The sequence below is a fragment of the Tinamus guttatus genome, unplaced genomic scaffold, assembly GCF_059628265.1.
Source record: "Tinamus guttatus ecotype Peru unplaced genomic scaffold, ASM5962826v1 Tinamus_guttatus_pri_ptg000472l, whole genome shotgun sequence".
Lineage (NCBI taxonomy): Eukaryota > Metazoa > Chordata > Aves > Tinamiformes > Tinamidae > Tinamus > Tinamus guttatus.
The window spans coordinates 2,582,230-2,597,818 of NW_028289006.1; the positions used below are offsets into that span (position 1 = coordinate 2,582,230).

A 15,589-nucleotide genomic window follows, 5' to 3' on the forward strand; every position below is an offset into this window, starting at 1 on the left:
AAGTCCAACAGTTAGCACTAGGTTGCTCTGGGTGCACAATAGAGACATGGTTACCTATTGATGTCTTACAGAATCATTAATTATGTTAACATATTAGGTCATGTCAGAATTTCACACCGTTTTCACTACAGACTATAATCAATACTCTAACACTTTATTTTAGCAATGTTTTTATTTTGATCCTGTTCCATAGGTGGAAATCTGAGTCATCCTTATCTAAGGAGACACTGCTGTAAATGACCTCCTGTGCATTTACACCGTAAAACTTTTTTTTTAAAGTTATAATTTACATTTTCTCTTTACAGTAAAATGCTAAATGTCACATTTATACTGTTCTGTGATTGATTCCTGCATGAGAAGTATGATTTAAAGTGGCATGTTTATCTGTAAAGTGTCTTTTATTCTAAGATGAACTGGCTGCTAGAAAGAGGAAAAGCCTTCCCATACACTTTATGAGGATCGCATTTAAAACTGCATGTATTTTATTTCTAATATGATGGACAACTAAAATAGCTAAAAATATTATTTTCTGATACTTTATTTTTGTCTTTAAATGTATATATATATATATATATGTATATATAAAGGCCAGATGAAAACTGTTCTTTTCCTCATGTTACTGTTAGTGGTATTGCAATCTCATGTTCATTTTCAAGAATTATTCAAAAGTGCTTATTGTCCTATAACTACCGATCTTCATGCCTATTTTAGCATATTTGTTATTATTTTCAGTGCCATATATAGTATTGAATCAAAACTGCCAACAGCCCCTTTTACCTTAAACTGCCTGTCAAGACATGAAAAGTTATTATCAAGTTTATGTGAACTCCAGAGAGAATTATTATTTTTAATAGCTGACTCATTGTTTTGAGTTAATGCTTCTGAATGACCACCAATATCAGGAAAAATGACAACATCCCAAACTTGGAATTTCTTTAGAGGGGGCACAGAGTTGTTTTGAAGGTCGTTAATGATCCCTTTCTCTTTGCCATAAGACTAAGCTAAAAGAGGAAAGGATGGCTGGAGAGAGAGTGCTTTCTTGCAGCGATATTTAACACTTTCTCAGTTCTACTGGAGCAAAGCAATTCCTTAAACTGTTTTGGTTTGGTTTGGTTTTAGTTGTTTTGTTTTTGTTTTCCTAGTGTGTGTTCCCCAAAGATTAACACGTTTAATTTTCTGTCAGTTTCAGAATTCTCTTTATGGCTCACTTTTGTCGCTTGTAAGTCAGACACACTACGTAACTTTTGACGGTAAAACCTAAAATAAATATGCATTTTAAGTTCCACAGCTCCTTTTATGATAAAATGGGTGGCTCTAAAAAGAGCCTTTGGGTTGCTTTTGACGTGGAAGCGCTCCCTCTGCTCTATTTACTCTTGGCCTTGTGGCTCTCCGTTTTCTTGGGCAGCAGCACGGCCTGGATGTTGGGCAGCACGCCGCCCTGCGCGATGGTCACCTTGCCCAGCAGCTTGTTGAGCTCCTCGTCGTTGCGGATGGCCAGCTGCAGGTGGCGCGGGATGATGCGCGTCTTCTTGTTGTCGCGCGCCGCGTTGCCCGCCAGCTCCAGGATCTCGGCCGTCAGGTACTCCAGCACGGCCGCCAGGTACACGGGCGCGCCGGCGCCCACGCGCTCCGCGTAGTTGCCCTTGCGCAGCAGCCGGTGCACGCGGCCCACGGGGAACTGCAGCCCGGCCCGCGACGAGCGCGACTTGGCCTTGGCGCGCGCCTTCCCGCCCTGCTTCCCGCGGCCGGACATGTCACCCCACGCTCTGCCGCACGCAGCACCCCACAACGTACGTGAAAGCAGCGTCACCCGCCCTCCCCCCGGCCCGACCCCTTTTATAGCGTCCCCGTGCCCTGGCGCGCTCCCCCATTGGCTGCGCCGCGCCCTCGCCCGGCGCGTCCAATGGCGCTGCGGATCCAAATCCACCCAATGGGGGAGAGGGCGGCTGCCGCTCTCCCCCCGCCCGCTCGGCTCGCCCTGCCCACCGGCCGCACGCGCAGCGCCCCGCCCCCACCCGCCGAGGATCCCAACGGCAGCCACGGCCCCGGCGCCATCTTGGGGGAGGGAGGGTGCGCGGTCCCTTGAGGGGGACGAGGGCGCCTTTGCCAAAGCCGCTTCCATCGTTCTGGAAACAAAACGACCCAACCCACCGGCTGCACCTAACGCTTCTGCAATTCTAGTAGAATACATATATATATATATATATATAGAGAGAGAGAGAGAGAGAGAATATATATACATATATATATAAAAGGATATACACCGCCCCCCCCATATATATATATAAAGAAAATATTCTACTTAATGTGAGCAAGGTACCAGACTTGCTTCTTGTGTTCCAGGAAACAAACCACTGAAACAGTGCTCTATTCAAGCTAATGTTATTGTCAAGGCTGTTCAGTAAAGCACTAGAAGTACAGGCCATGGTGCTTTTGCTTCATGCAATTCAGGATGTCTCTTATAGGCTGGTACTGTTTCCTGAACAAAGAGATTCTTGTTCATTTTTTTTTTCTCTTTGCCTTTATTCTGCTTTGGGTGGTTTCTCTGTTCCCTAACATCCTCTTTCTTTGATCTATTTCCAGCAAGGACAGACGTTATCCTTTTCTAAGCCAATGAACAACTTCACGCTCTGAAATTAGCCACATCCTTCAGCCGTAACCATTGGAGAGGGGGAAAAAAAAGGTTACAATAACAGGATTTTTTTAAAAAACTGTTCGGGGTATTTCAACAGGAGGATCATGAACAAAGCAAAAGACCTCTGCAACACAAACACAAGTTACTGACACAAGTTGTTTATTTCTGGTCAAACAAGATCAGCTCTCTGTTCTGAAAATTTTGATAATCTTTAGGAAACATCTTTCATCTGCAGCATCATTCAGTGGATTATACCAAACCAACTAACCTTGGGAGTCCTCTTTATCAGTCATTGGACGGAAATGGAAATATTGTAGGCAACTTGCATTGCTCTCCTTGCCCCCAGCCTATGTCCACCGTGCTCATTACCCCTACTGTAAAGAGCACCCAGAGCCACAGATGAAAGACGCCACCACAAAATCCAGGCAGTATTTAAGAGAAGAATCCAAAGCTCTGTACGAGCACCACAAAAATGAGACACAAGCAACTAACAAATTGGCACAGCTGTATCTGTAAGATATATATTCCTTAATGCAGCTGACAAAGAGCAAGAGTGAAACAAAGCAGACAAACTAGACTATTTTTTGTTGTTGCCAGTTATCTGGAGTTAAGAGAAGACAGCATAACAGGAGAATATCCATAACCAGTGCAATCGTGATATAAATATATAGTTTCAAAAGCCTTTGAGCTTCAGACAAAAGCTGTTTAAAAATGCTTTCTATTTTTTAAATATGTTTGAATACTAGAAAATTCATTCTTCTCCTATGAATAAACTAACAGTAGAAATATATATGTATTTCACACACTTTCTTATTAAATCATTTCCTGACTGGTCTCAGGATTCTGAATCCCAGAGCAGTAGAGGCATTTCCCATACTCTCTTGATAGAACTACAAGTTCAAAACCTTATTTAATTCAGCAAATGATGAGCCAGAGCAGGGTTTGTTCACCTGCTCCTGCTGAAGCACTCCAGTCACTCAGAGGCATTACCAGAGCCTCCAGATAAATGGAAACATTCATCTAGATGATCTAAGGAATGTCAGTTTAGATATCAGATTGTTTTGCAATCATTTCTGACTGCTTTGACTGATGCTGGAGAAAGGTTGGAAAGGTTTTCAGCAAATCCAGAAAGATCACTTGGATTTGACATTCTTGCGCTGGCCCATCATCTTACATGGCTGGTGCAGAAATAGCTTTATTACACAAGTGATAGGACTGAAGCAAGGGCAACCATACTGCTCCGATTAAAAAACAGCATGAGTTTCCCACTTAGTGCTTTTTGTTTGTGCTTAGAAATGTATTTAAAAGGTCCTGTTTTATTTTAGCTAAAGAAAAGCAGCAGACCAAGGCAGTAGGGTGAAACCTATGTCTCACATGCAGCCCATTTCCACACTTGCGCTCTCTGCTAGTCTTACAACTCCTTCCAAACTAGCATTTTTATCTGAGCAAGAGCACAACTGCTCCTAGGCCATTAGACAGGAATGCAAGAAGCCTCCTGTATGAAACCAGTCCCTGTAAGAAGCAGGAGGCATCCTGGCCCTGGAGACTTTTCTGTCCTGAAAAAGATAGGAATGGGTAACCACTCTCTCCCACCAAACAGAAGAGGTGCCTTTCCTAAAGAATATGGCAAATGGCACATAAAAGGTTTAAAAAAAAAAAAAAAACCCAAAGTGGAAGAATGAATGAAATGAATCAAGTAATTCCTTGGAGTTATTAATCAGATGGCAGCTAGTGAGCTTTTATGGATAACACGGAAAGGTCCTTTTCTCAGAATACTATTCCTGTTCCCCAAACCTACTTCCTGAAAAGAAGGGTCAGTAATCCTATTAAGCCTAAGGCGCAGAAGCGCCATAAACAAAAATGTAATCCCCTGCTTCCCCTAAGTCCCGCTTTTCACATCTCACTTATTCAGACAAAATACAAATACTTTTCAAATGAACAAAAGAAAGAGGATATACACTTAAAAAATACTACAGAACCGCAATCAGAACTGCAAATCAGGGAGAGAACTACTATGCAAATTTAAGTTTGTATCCAGAATTCTGTAAATCAAAAGTTTGGAAGTGTAACTAAGTTTGTGTAATTAAAAAATTCAGTTGTTACCTTAAAATGTACTTAACCTTAAAACACTGAACATTTAGCTAAGTCTGATGTTTGTATCTCAAATGATGTCTGCAGTTTATGATGCCTGTTGGCTATCTAGTAGCCTGGCATCTTAAGACTAGCAGAAACTCAATTAAAACACAAAGCCACTGCACAGTCTGGATATATTCATCTAGCAATTGATGCATGCTTAGAGGACTCGCTTTTAAGCAACTTCGACATTCACTAAAACACTTCAATGAAGAGAACTAAGTTATTTTTCAAACTGAACACTGATACTAAATCAGAATTTTAATGTAAGACATACTACTTTATTCCCCCCTCTCTCTTTTCTGTTATAAAACCCTGCAAGATAAAAACTTCTATATAAATATTTAACTATTATTTTGGTGTTTAAATACAGTGCTTCAGACAAAACTGAAGTGTTTTGAAAAATACAATTCTTTCTGAAGAAGCAATTCGTTTGGGGAATATTTATTGCTAGCACAATTAATCTCACAGGTCTTGAAGTTAACTTGTCTACATGATCCCAGGAGGTTTTATTCTTCTTTGAAACAGTCCAGAATTATTTCTTTCTTGCATCTGGAAAGGGTTATTGTAATATATTTGAGTGACAGCATAATGAATGGAAGTTAAAGGCGTATTTCAGCCAAAAGAGAAAAAGAATGTTTTTTTAAGCTAGAAAAAAATGAAGTCCTTAGAAGAGAGAAAAATACCCAAACAAAATGCAGTCCAAGAGCAAAGAATTTGCATCTACTGATTTTATAAAAACTTGTAAAGTTTGATTATTTGTCAAGATTTTAGAATTAAAGTTGTTTACCAATTTGTATGCAAGATAAATCTAGTCAGTCCAAGATTCATCTAGTGGATATCTAAGGCTTGATATAAAGTAAACCTTCCAATAAGGGTATTAAAAAAAAAAAAAAGTGTAGTGTTTCACAGCACTTAAATTTCTACCATCCACCAGCAAAGGCTGAAAGGGAACCAAAAGGGAACTGAACAGGAACTGCTGAAACAAAAATGTAAAAAGACTTGAACAGATGGATAAACTGTATATTCTTAATTATTTACAACATAGCTATTGCTCTTCTGTCATGAGGGTGTCAGAAGGCCTATATCTTCCTCAAGGTCTATGAAGAGTTTCTTCCCTTTCCATCCAAATGCTAGATTTACACAGATCACAAAGAAACTGGTATTTTGATACACTGAACATTTATTGTCTTTCACAAGACAAAATGAAATTTCCCCTGTCAGTTAAAAGCCATCAAAATGACTGTAAAGGGGACAGGGTGCAAAATTCCAGTGTACAGTATACAGAACAAATTACCTCCCTGACTACCTGGAAGAAAAAAAAAAAAAAAGATGATTGATCAATCTCACTGCAACTAAAAAGGCAACAGGATTATAAAATATTTACAGAAAGAAAAACAGTACAGAAAATAAAAACTTGACAACCATGTGTGTGTATGAAATCCTGCTAACATTTTTCCGTCTCATTAAAAATTTGCTCCACTACCCTCACCAGAGCATTCACGAAGTGAAAGGTTTCCAGGCAGAGCATTACACACCTCTTCAGAGCTGTGTACCCTGGTGTGTACCGCTACCTCCCACACCAAGGAAGGGGAGGACTCGAGGAAAGCAGCATCACCTCTTGACTGCAGTTTCCTTCCACTAAGTAGACATGCTAGCTCTGAAATGAGGTCCCGTCACCCCTTATCTGCTGTGGTCTTGATTCAGAGCAAACTGGCAAGTTGACCTGTGGGTAGGGATCTATTCCCTGTCATGCGAGCCCTCTCACTGCTTGCAGGAGGGCCTTTTCTTCTCCTCCTTCTGCGGGAGTCTGGTCTGTGTTCGGAGAGCAGGAAAGCTGACTAGGACTAGGAGAGGTCACAGGAGACCTTCCATTTCCTTCATGAAGGCTTCATACACATCATCCTTCGTCTGTACGGAGATGGGCGCAGACGATCCGGCCTTGGGGGCTGCTTTGGTTAGCGGCAGAGCGGGCTCGTCATCTTGCTTTCTCTGGGAGGCAGCCAAAGCGCCTTTATTTTCCCGGCGCACTCGCAAGGCCGTGGGCACAAAGCGAGTGATCTCCGCCTTGGGGTTGGTGATCTGCGGCTTGGCACTGATGGTGGCCGTAGCCTTCTTCTCAATGGTGGCCGCGCTGGTGTCATCCGCCTTGGGACGCTGGATCAAGCTGGGGGGAGCACTCAGCACCCCAGGATTTGGAATGGGAGTTGGTGGGAAAAGCCCAGGCGGGGCAGGTCCTAACGGAGGCACCAAAGGTGGCCGTAACATGCCTGGGCGAGGAGGAGGGATACCTGCAAGAGAAAGAGGAAGTAGGAGCTAGCTCCACACTGGCAGCCCAAAAAATCTTTGACAGAAAAGTGCACAGCTTAAAAAAAGTGAAGAAATATCAACAAGATACAACTGTACTGGCTTCAGAAGCTTTCAGTCCTGCACTAACCACCGATTCCCAAAAGGAAGGAAGAAGTTCCTCGGCTTCCTCAGCCTTTGATATCTACAGGTCCCTGCATATTTTTCCACCTAGATTATCCTAAGTGGAAAACAGAGTGTTTTGGCAAGCCACTTGGCTGAAATTTCAGAACCATCAGTCATATTTGATCAGGTTGCATAAACTCCCCCATCATCACTGCACTGTAGCTTTATTCATAAATACAGTCCAGCAAAACTGTGAATTTTGAATCTCCTCCATTTTTTTTTTTAAATGACCGATTTCTTCCTGGCAAACAATAGCAATTCAATATTACTCAGCACGGTTATATAGGAAGATAGAGATAAGGGACCAACCAGGAAGAACTTCCTAAGGGAGTATTTTTAGTCACATAGAGAGGAACACAGACAAAGTAGCAACAGGGCACTACTTGAAACCAAAAGGAATATCAGCTTTCCCCGCAGTGAGGGTTCCAAGTGTGCTACGATAGGAAAGCAAGGAGAGACCCTGCCCCAGGGCGAACAGAGAACGTCACCTGGTGGAGCCGGAGGTGGCAGGCGAGGAGGTGGCCCACGTGGTGGAGGACCTGGGGGCAGACCTGGCGGGGGCCCAGGGGGAGGGCCAGGCGGTCGCCCGGGTGGGGGGCCTGGTGGTAGAAGTCGAGGTAAAGGCCCACGCAGTCCTGGCAACCCCGGAGGTCTCAGGAAGGGAGGAGCTCCTGAAAGCACACGTGAAGAGAATCTTCTTTAACAGATAAAAGAACCATCATATCAGGCAACACTGAACTCGAAACGTGACATCAACTTAAAAACTACGTCTATTACTAGTCTGCTGTCCTATTAAATACATCTTCGGGAAGTCTCAAGAAGCAATAGCAATCCTAAGTCAGAAAAAAAGTTTCTTGGTAATAATCAGGTACATTCCTCTAACTGGAAAAGTTCTATACTCTCCCTTAAGATGCCTGGTGTTAGGCCCTCTTTAGTTCCTGGTACTTCCCAAACACACTAAAAACTGAGGTGACCATTTTGATGGGCAGGCACATGACCAAATCACTTTCTCAAACTACATGTTGCTCCTATGCCAGAAGTTTTCTATTTAATGAATGTTTCAGTGATACTATCTTACACCTCAAAATCCTGTCACAGTTGTTCAGTCAGGCAGCCTTAACAGCTTGCCTTCTTGGAGGGTGCACGCGCAGCTCTGACATCACAGCCACACACTTCACAGTAATATGTAACATCCTGACGTATTGAAACCCACACAGATATAATGGAACAAGTCCTCTTTCTTGCTCCAAAGAGCTATTTCACTAGCTGACTTTTGGTTTCTTCACAGTCCAGCAATGGCTCTGCTAACTACAAATGAGCTAGTATCACCAGGCTGCCTATAGCCATATGCCTGATGCCTCAAGAGCACAGTGCAGCAGTAACAGATGTGAGAGACCACATGTGTCTCAGCAATTGCCACACTGGGCTCCCATTCCTCAACCACAACATATCCCCATTCTGCAGCTTTGTAACGCACAACTAAGCGCCTGCCTGTGATACTGAGCACCTGCAACCTTCAAACTGGAGAAAAATCAAGCGTTCACCTGGTGGCGGGCCAGGGGGAAGGCCAGTGGGTGGACCTGGGGGCCTCAGTGGAGGGGCTGGAGGTGGTCCTAGAGGAGGTGGCCCAGGCATGGGAGGTGCCTGTATCTGACTTTGAGCAACAGATTGTGACGAAGGTTGTTGCTGTGACTGGGAAGTTGCAGCAGATGACCCAGTCTCTGCAAGAGCTTCCTCACTGTGTTGTTGCTGCTGCTGCTGCTGTGATGTCTCTTCAGACTCTGAGTCCTCTTCTTCCTCCTCCTCCTCTTCTGAATATTCCTCCACTTCTCTCCCTTCCTCTGGGATTTCCTGACCTGAAAACAGAGTCATATTTATAAAATCAGCTCTCAGCTACTCTTTTTTTTGAATACTACAGAGAAGCTTAAGTACACAAAATAAGAAAAAAACTTCCCTTTGAAGGAAAAATAAAGCCAACCACATTTAACTAAGCAGAAAAAATAAAAGCAAGACAGAGTTCTAGGTAGTGCTGCCACCTAGAGCTATACTTTCCTGCAAGGGCTAAAACTTCTACTAGCAAATCCAAACTTGAATCCCATGATAAGGAAGGATAAAAGAGAGCATGGAGTAATTTCTACCACCCCAAATACCGGTCCACTTGCACAGATCTGTATCACTCACCTGCCATTCGCAACATCATGGCTTGGAGTGGAGTCAGCTCTTTCATGTTCTTTTTCTTTTTCCGTGATTTCCCAGGCATGTCTGCAAACCGTACACTATGACCTGGGTAAAACAAAGCAAGGAGGAGGAGGAAAAAAGTAGGTACATTGAAGTTTTCTATCTGGAGTGCAAAACACATTATTTTAAAGTAATGATGCTCCTATGCAAGAGTTAATACTGGTACTATTGACTTTTTAAAATTGGACTAGCCTGTACCACTGGTATAATTTTCTATCAATTGAACTTCCCCAAACAAATCAAGAAAAAAAAGTCTAAAAGTACATCATGTAAAGTTTCAAAAGTGCCTTCAAAAAGTGTCATTCAAGTCACTCAATAATGACCGTATTTTACTAAATGAAAAAAAATGCTTATTTTCCATAGGGTCCTGTGCTAATTCAATGTTTTATGCTAAACATGGTTTGTGACCTTAATACTCTTAATTCAGCTGTTAAGAATATAGCTCAATCCAGAACATACAAGGCATGCTTAGATATTTCACATCTGGATAGTTTCATACAGATCCACTTATAAAAAAAAAATCTTTAAGTTCTCCAAGTGATGTTTAGGAGAGCTAAAACAGTAAATTTACTAATTGTGTGTGTGCATGCACATATACACACACACAGATACATTTTAAGTCAATAAAACAAACTCGTCATAAGTTAAATAGCATTTCTCTTTTAAAATATCAAATCTAATCCATGAAACTTCCATCAGACCTGATTTCTTCTCTTCACCACCTTCCCGCTCCTTGTCATTATCACGATGCAGGAAATCCTCAGCTTCACTGTCTGCATCTGACCTCTCACTGTCACTGTCATCACTGCTCTCATCGTGCTTATCTTGATCCATATCCTCGGGATAGCCTTCATCTTCACTGGTACTGGAGATATCATCATGCCCTCGCTGTCCTGCAGGCAGCAAAGTATCAGGAAGCATATAAATTCCAAATACACAGGTGTGAAAGTTTCAAAAGTATGCAGTTAGAAAATCTCCAGTTTAACAGAATTATTTTTTGTCATTCCTTTATTCTTTAATACCTGTTAATAAGGAATATTTGGGGGATTCTATTCATAAGGTTTCTGATTCCTCTAAGTCTACTGGCTAATTTCTGTGAAGACAACTCTCACCCAAAGCTCACTGGTTCATTTCTATCCAGCAATTTCTTCCCTTTTGAAATACTTTAGCAAAGCTGATTATTTCATTTGCAAAAGTTTCTAGACACTATACAGTGACTGCATGAAAAAGGGACTCTAGGTTCTGCTAGCAAGTACATGCTCAGGTTTGTTTCAGTTCTGTTAAAAAAGGAAAAGACTTCTCCAAAAAAGTTTAAAAAATGTGTTTTTACACACACACACACACACACACACAGGATATTTAGCCTATGCAACTCCATGAAGAAAACAAGTATCTGAAAATTCTCGTTAGTAGTTTCAGCATCTAAAATAGACACTAATAAAACTGAAGATATTAAATTATTAAACATATCAGAACTACCTCACTTGCACAATCAGTTAGGATGGAAACCCTCCTCAGGTAGTATAAACATCTCCATTTCACAAAGAACAGCTTGACTAAGGCACATTCCATGTACAATAAAACTATTTGTAGCAAAACTGAGATGTCTAAGAAAAATGCAGATGGAGATAAAGTCTTTTACCTGCTTCAGAACTGTAGGAAATGTCTTCTTCTCGTCTTCGAGGAGCCATCTCCAAGGCGAAACCCACCTTGCGCCCATACATTTGTAGGACTTGGGGTGGCGGTGGCCCTGGAGGAGGTCCAGGGGGCTTCCGGCCTGGAGGTAAACGTGGAACACCAAGCCCGGGAGGTGGAAGTACAGAAATGGACCGGAGTGGTGGTCTGAAAATAAAAAAGAAAACAAATCCAGACAAACATAAATGAGATTAATGGAATTCTTTACTCCTCCTCTCATCACCGTTTCTACGGAAACATTCTATAAACAAATATGAACATTAAAAAAAATGCTTTGCCTTGAGGAGTTTACAACCTCGTACAAAGACACAACCGTACAACTAACATAGATCAGAAAAAAGAAACCTTTTCAGAATACAATTTAAGAGAAGACTGAAATAAACCAAATATTGAATACCATCACAGAAGCTGAATGAAGACCTCAAAGTTAGTGAAAACAGAAGACTATTCACAAAGAGTCTAGAATAAAGAAATCACGCTAACAAATAGAATACTAGCAAAACAAAAGAAAACATACAGAACAACCTAGGGAGCATTCAGGTTCAAACAACATGGCAAGGTTTTAAGCTGAATTAGTAGGCAGAAAGATGAATCCTAGAAGGCAGTGTACTACTCAAGCCAGCTTAACAGTAACAACAACAAAAAATAATACTAGGCAAATATGAAGAAGGGATTTGACAAAAGCAAGTACAATTCATTCTCTCAGAATTTCCAGTTTCTACTACTCAAAACTACCTCTACCACTAACACATAGCTCCTCCTCAGTAGCACCAGTGCTACTTCTCACTTTCTCTCCAGGCTGTTTTTCCTCTTACCCATAGGCTGATGTCTTCTTGAGGATAGAAGGTGGTTGTGCACCAGGAAGGGGAATGTCCTGTATGAGGATGTTGGAGGGTGCATGAGGCATATCTGGTAAGGGGATACTTTCCACTTCAACATGCTGAGCATTCTGGAAAGACAAGAGGGAAAGGAAGAGAGACACACACACACACAGAATGGGTTAATCCCACAGAAGCTTCTTCACACCACAGCATACAGATCAAAAGTGCAAAATATGTTATTTTGCAGCAGTTCTGCCCACGTCCTGCCCTCCCCCCCCCCCCCCCCTCAAAAAAAAGAGGAGTCTGGAGAAAAATCAATAGTAAAATCCTCCAGCACACGCAGCAACCAGGAAAAGCTTCAGTATCTTAACCATAACCCAGACAGGTTTCCGTCCTCCTTTACACTGCAGTCCTCAAAGCAAAGATAATGCAGACAACTATGCTTGTTCTCTTTCGGTTATCTAGAAGCATGAGACGGCATGAATCATGGGCTGCTGCATGTTCCAAAGAAAAAATCATAAAGCTGACCAAGTGCAAATATCTATATGTTCTCAGTATGGCAGGAACAAATTTCACCAAATCACAGAATGGTTAAGGTTGGAAGGGACCTCTGGAGATCAGCTAGTCCAGTCCCCTGCTCCAGCAGGGACACCCAGAGCACATGGCACAGGGTGACATCCAGGGCGGGGGCTGGGAGGGTTTGAAGATCTCCAGAGAGGGAAACTCCACGACCTCTCTGGGCAGCCTGTTCCAGGGCTCCGTCCCCCTCACAGGAAAAAAGTTCTTTCTCACATGGAGATTAAACTTTCTATGTTTCACCTTACACCCGTTACCCCTCATCCTGTCACTGGCCACCATGGAGCAGAGCCTGGCCCCATCCTCCCTACAGTCATCCCTCAGGTGCTTGAACATGTTGATCGAACCTCCTCTCAGCCTTCTCTTCTCCAGACTAAAGAGGCCCAGCTCACTTAGTCCTTCCTCATACGATAGATACTCCAGTGCCTTAATCATCTTTGTGGCCTTATGCTGGACCCTCTCTAGAAGCTCAATGTTCTTCTTGTACTGGGGAGCCCAGAACTTCACCCGATACTCCAGGTGCAGCCTCACCAGAGCTGAATAGAGGGGGAGGATCACTTCCCTCGACTTGCTGGCAATGCTCCTGCTGATGCAAGCCAGGAAAATTTCAGGAGAAGCTCTTTAAGTGAATGCCAGAGGGGTCTTATTTCCTTCACACTGAGATGAAATTCACAGAACAATCTACCACACTTTCACAGATAAAGCCCCTTCATTTTTAAGTGTCACACCTGAAGAGGGGACAAAGCACATGCTACCACAGCTACAGGCCTATAATCACAAGCAGTATTACCTTGACAGCATCAAAATACTGGCTGAGTTGTGATCTCTTCTGCTCATATTCCACTTCCAACTTGCGCAGCTCTTTATAGATATCAGGATTCTCCTTCTCATAGAGGCGCAAGATGCGCTCAAAAGTCTCACGCAGTTTTTTGCGCTTATCCTTTAACACTTTTTCATTAAGTTGCGGCTGTTGTACTGGGTTAAACTCTAATCCAAGATAGGAAAAATAAAGCAAAAATTCAGAAGCTACACTGCAACTGATAAATGAAACAATTCTAAAGCAAACTATCTCCCATTCCTATTCTCGTGAAGCCTCTGGCCTTAACACAACCCCTTAATTCAAGTTTAATCTGTCATACAATCTACCTAGTCTTTCTTGCAGTCACTTTCTCCAAGAACGTTGCCTTCAAAAACAACAAGTCATTTCATGAACTCCGTATTTATTCAGATAATCTCTGCTTCACAGAATTTCTAATAGGAAAAGATAAGGCCACTTTGCCTGTTTTAGTCTCAGCTGTCCATGAGGACTATTGTTCTGTGTGTGTTAAAAAAAAATAAAAGAAACCTAACAAACCATTTAAGTCCAGCAGTCAGTACTGCTCACTCACCCATCTCATCCAATTTTTCCATGTCTCTTATAATCTGCTTTGGATCTTTCATCTTTAACACAGCTGCTCGTACCATCATCCGCTGCTTTTTGTTCTGATATCAGGAAACAAAATGAGAAAAATGTCACAGAAGAGACAAAGCTTCTGTATCAAAGACTTGTCTCTCAGTAATCCCAGACTGAAGAAAAAGGCATTTCAAAACACCCTGCACATCTTAACCACAGTACAGCCAGAAACAAAGTAATTTAAACTACGTTAAGTTTTAATGCCACTCTTAATTTCCTAATTCATTCACTCCAATTAAGTAGTAAATCATCGGCAAGTTAAACCAACAAACCAAGAACACAGTAAAACAGGCCAATGATTAAGCTTTTATTATTATTATTATTATTATTAGTTCTAAGAACTTAAAACAATGCTTTGAAAAGCCTTAATCATTTCAAGCTAAAATATAGTTGATTAAAGTGATACTGTCACTCAAAACTAAATATCTATTTCCTCAAAGTATTTGTTTAGACAGGATTTTCCAAAATGAATCTTGCAAAATCCACTGAAACATCTGCAGGCTACTCATCAGTTATGGCCCACTGCAACTACAAATATGATGCATGGTACAGGAGATGTCAAATAAATGTTCCTAATCTCTTTATTTACCTTCTTTAGTTCCCTTTTCCGAGCTTCCTTACCTAGAGAGGAAAAAAAATAATTAAAAAAAAAAGAACTTGCAAGAGAAAAATCACAAGCATGAAGAATCTCACCCTCATCAGAACTACTCCCATGTTTCTCAACAGCTGTCATTTTACATCAAAACAAAACATTTTATTCTCATCTTCTTACTGAGAAAAATTTACTTCTAGCTGCATTTCATTAGTGCCATACAGAAAAAGACTGAAAATCTCCATGCTTGTCTGTTTCTACACAGACAAGAACTAAAGACCACAAGTCAGAAAGTTATTTCCAGCAATTAAAGGACTGCTGCCCAGAATCTGTTTGTAACAACAGACAGTGAACTGCACTTTTAACCAAAGTACATTTTGAACACGTCTAAAATAAAGCATATTCACAATGGCAGTCTGGGTATTGCTATCTGCTTAGTGTTGATAGCAGGCTAGACACACTGTCAAAATGAAGGAAAAAAAAAAAAAAAGACTATTTACTCATCCAATCAGAGTATTTACAAAATTCAACACATTCCTCAGATTCTAGCTTCAGGAAGATTACCTATAACACAAAAAGTTTGCAGTTTAACTGACCGCTAAGTAAAGAGACCTTAGAATATTTATAACGAAAATAACAGCTAAAAGATAAGTATTGCATGGCAACAATAGCACGCAAGAGAGCAGCTTTCTTGGGAAGTTTTTATACCAACCAAAGATAATATTTCAGAAATGTGGGGAAGATGGTTCATATTCACATATAAGAACTTTTCTTCTGAGCTACAGGAGTTTTATTTTTTGTTTGATTGTTTTAAATTTGTCATTTCAAGACCCTATGTTCATATCCATTTAACTTTTATGGACACTTACGGGCCTGATCCGTGGGATTCATGAACTTCCCACTCTTGGTGGATGATGTAGATCTCCGCCCCATCTTGATCCTTTTTCTTCTGTCTCAAAAAGATAATGGGAAAA

At 41.5% G+C, this 15,589-nt stretch overlaps 2 protein-coding genes across 2 annotated transcripts; both read right to left on the reverse strand.

Moving 5' to 3' along the window:
* Positions 1 to 1,273: 1,273 nt before the first annotated feature.
* LOC104566133 (histone H2A type 2-C) lies at positions 1,274 to 1,764 on the reverse strand. Its single transcript, XM_010212882.2, has one exon. It carries the CDS (start codon positions 1,751 to 1,753, stop codon positions 1,364 to 1,366), a length of 390 nt encoding a protein of 129 aa, XP_010211184.1. The 5' UTR covers positions 1,754 to 1,764; the 3' UTR covers positions 1,274 to 1,363.
* A 4,169-nt stretch (positions 1,765 to 5,933) lies between these two features.
* On the reverse strand, positions 5,934 to 15,589 carry WBP11 (WW domain binding protein 11). Its single transcript, XM_010212881.2, has 11 exons — positions 15,485 to 15,589; positions 14,613 to 14,644; positions 13,959 to 14,052; positions 13,361 to 13,557; positions 11,989 to 12,122; positions 11,121 to 11,320; positions 10,180 to 10,371; positions 9,422 to 9,523; positions 8,785 to 9,096; positions 7,729 to 7,911; positions 5,934 to 7,059 (listed from the first exon to the last, which is right to left on the reverse strand). Exons 1-11 carry the CDS (start codon positions 15,546 to 15,548, stop codon positions 6,626 to 6,628), a joined length of 1,944 nt encoding a protein of 647 aa, XP_010211183.2. The 5' UTR covers positions 15,549 to 15,589; the 3' UTR covers positions 5,934 to 6,625.

Excerpts from the sequence above, each read along its gene's own strand:
- LOC104566133 (XM_010212882.2), bottom strand. The coding sequence starts at position 1,753 with ATGTCCGGCCGCGGGAAGCAGGGCGGGAAGGCGCGCGCCAAGGCCAAG.
- WBP11 (XM_010212881.2), bottom strand. The coding sequence starts at position 15,548 with ATGGGGCGGAGATCTACATCATCCACCAAGAGTGGGAAGTTCATGAAT. Across the intron at positions 10,372-11,120 it reads TTCCTACAGTTCTGAAGCAG|GACAGCGAGGGCATGATGAT; the intron begins GTAAAAGACTTT and ends TGCTGCCTGCAG. Across the intron at positions 7,060-7,728 it reads GCCACCTCCGGCTCCACCAG|GTATCCCTCCTCCTCGCCCA; the intron begins GTGACGTTCTCT and ends TTTCTCTTGCAG.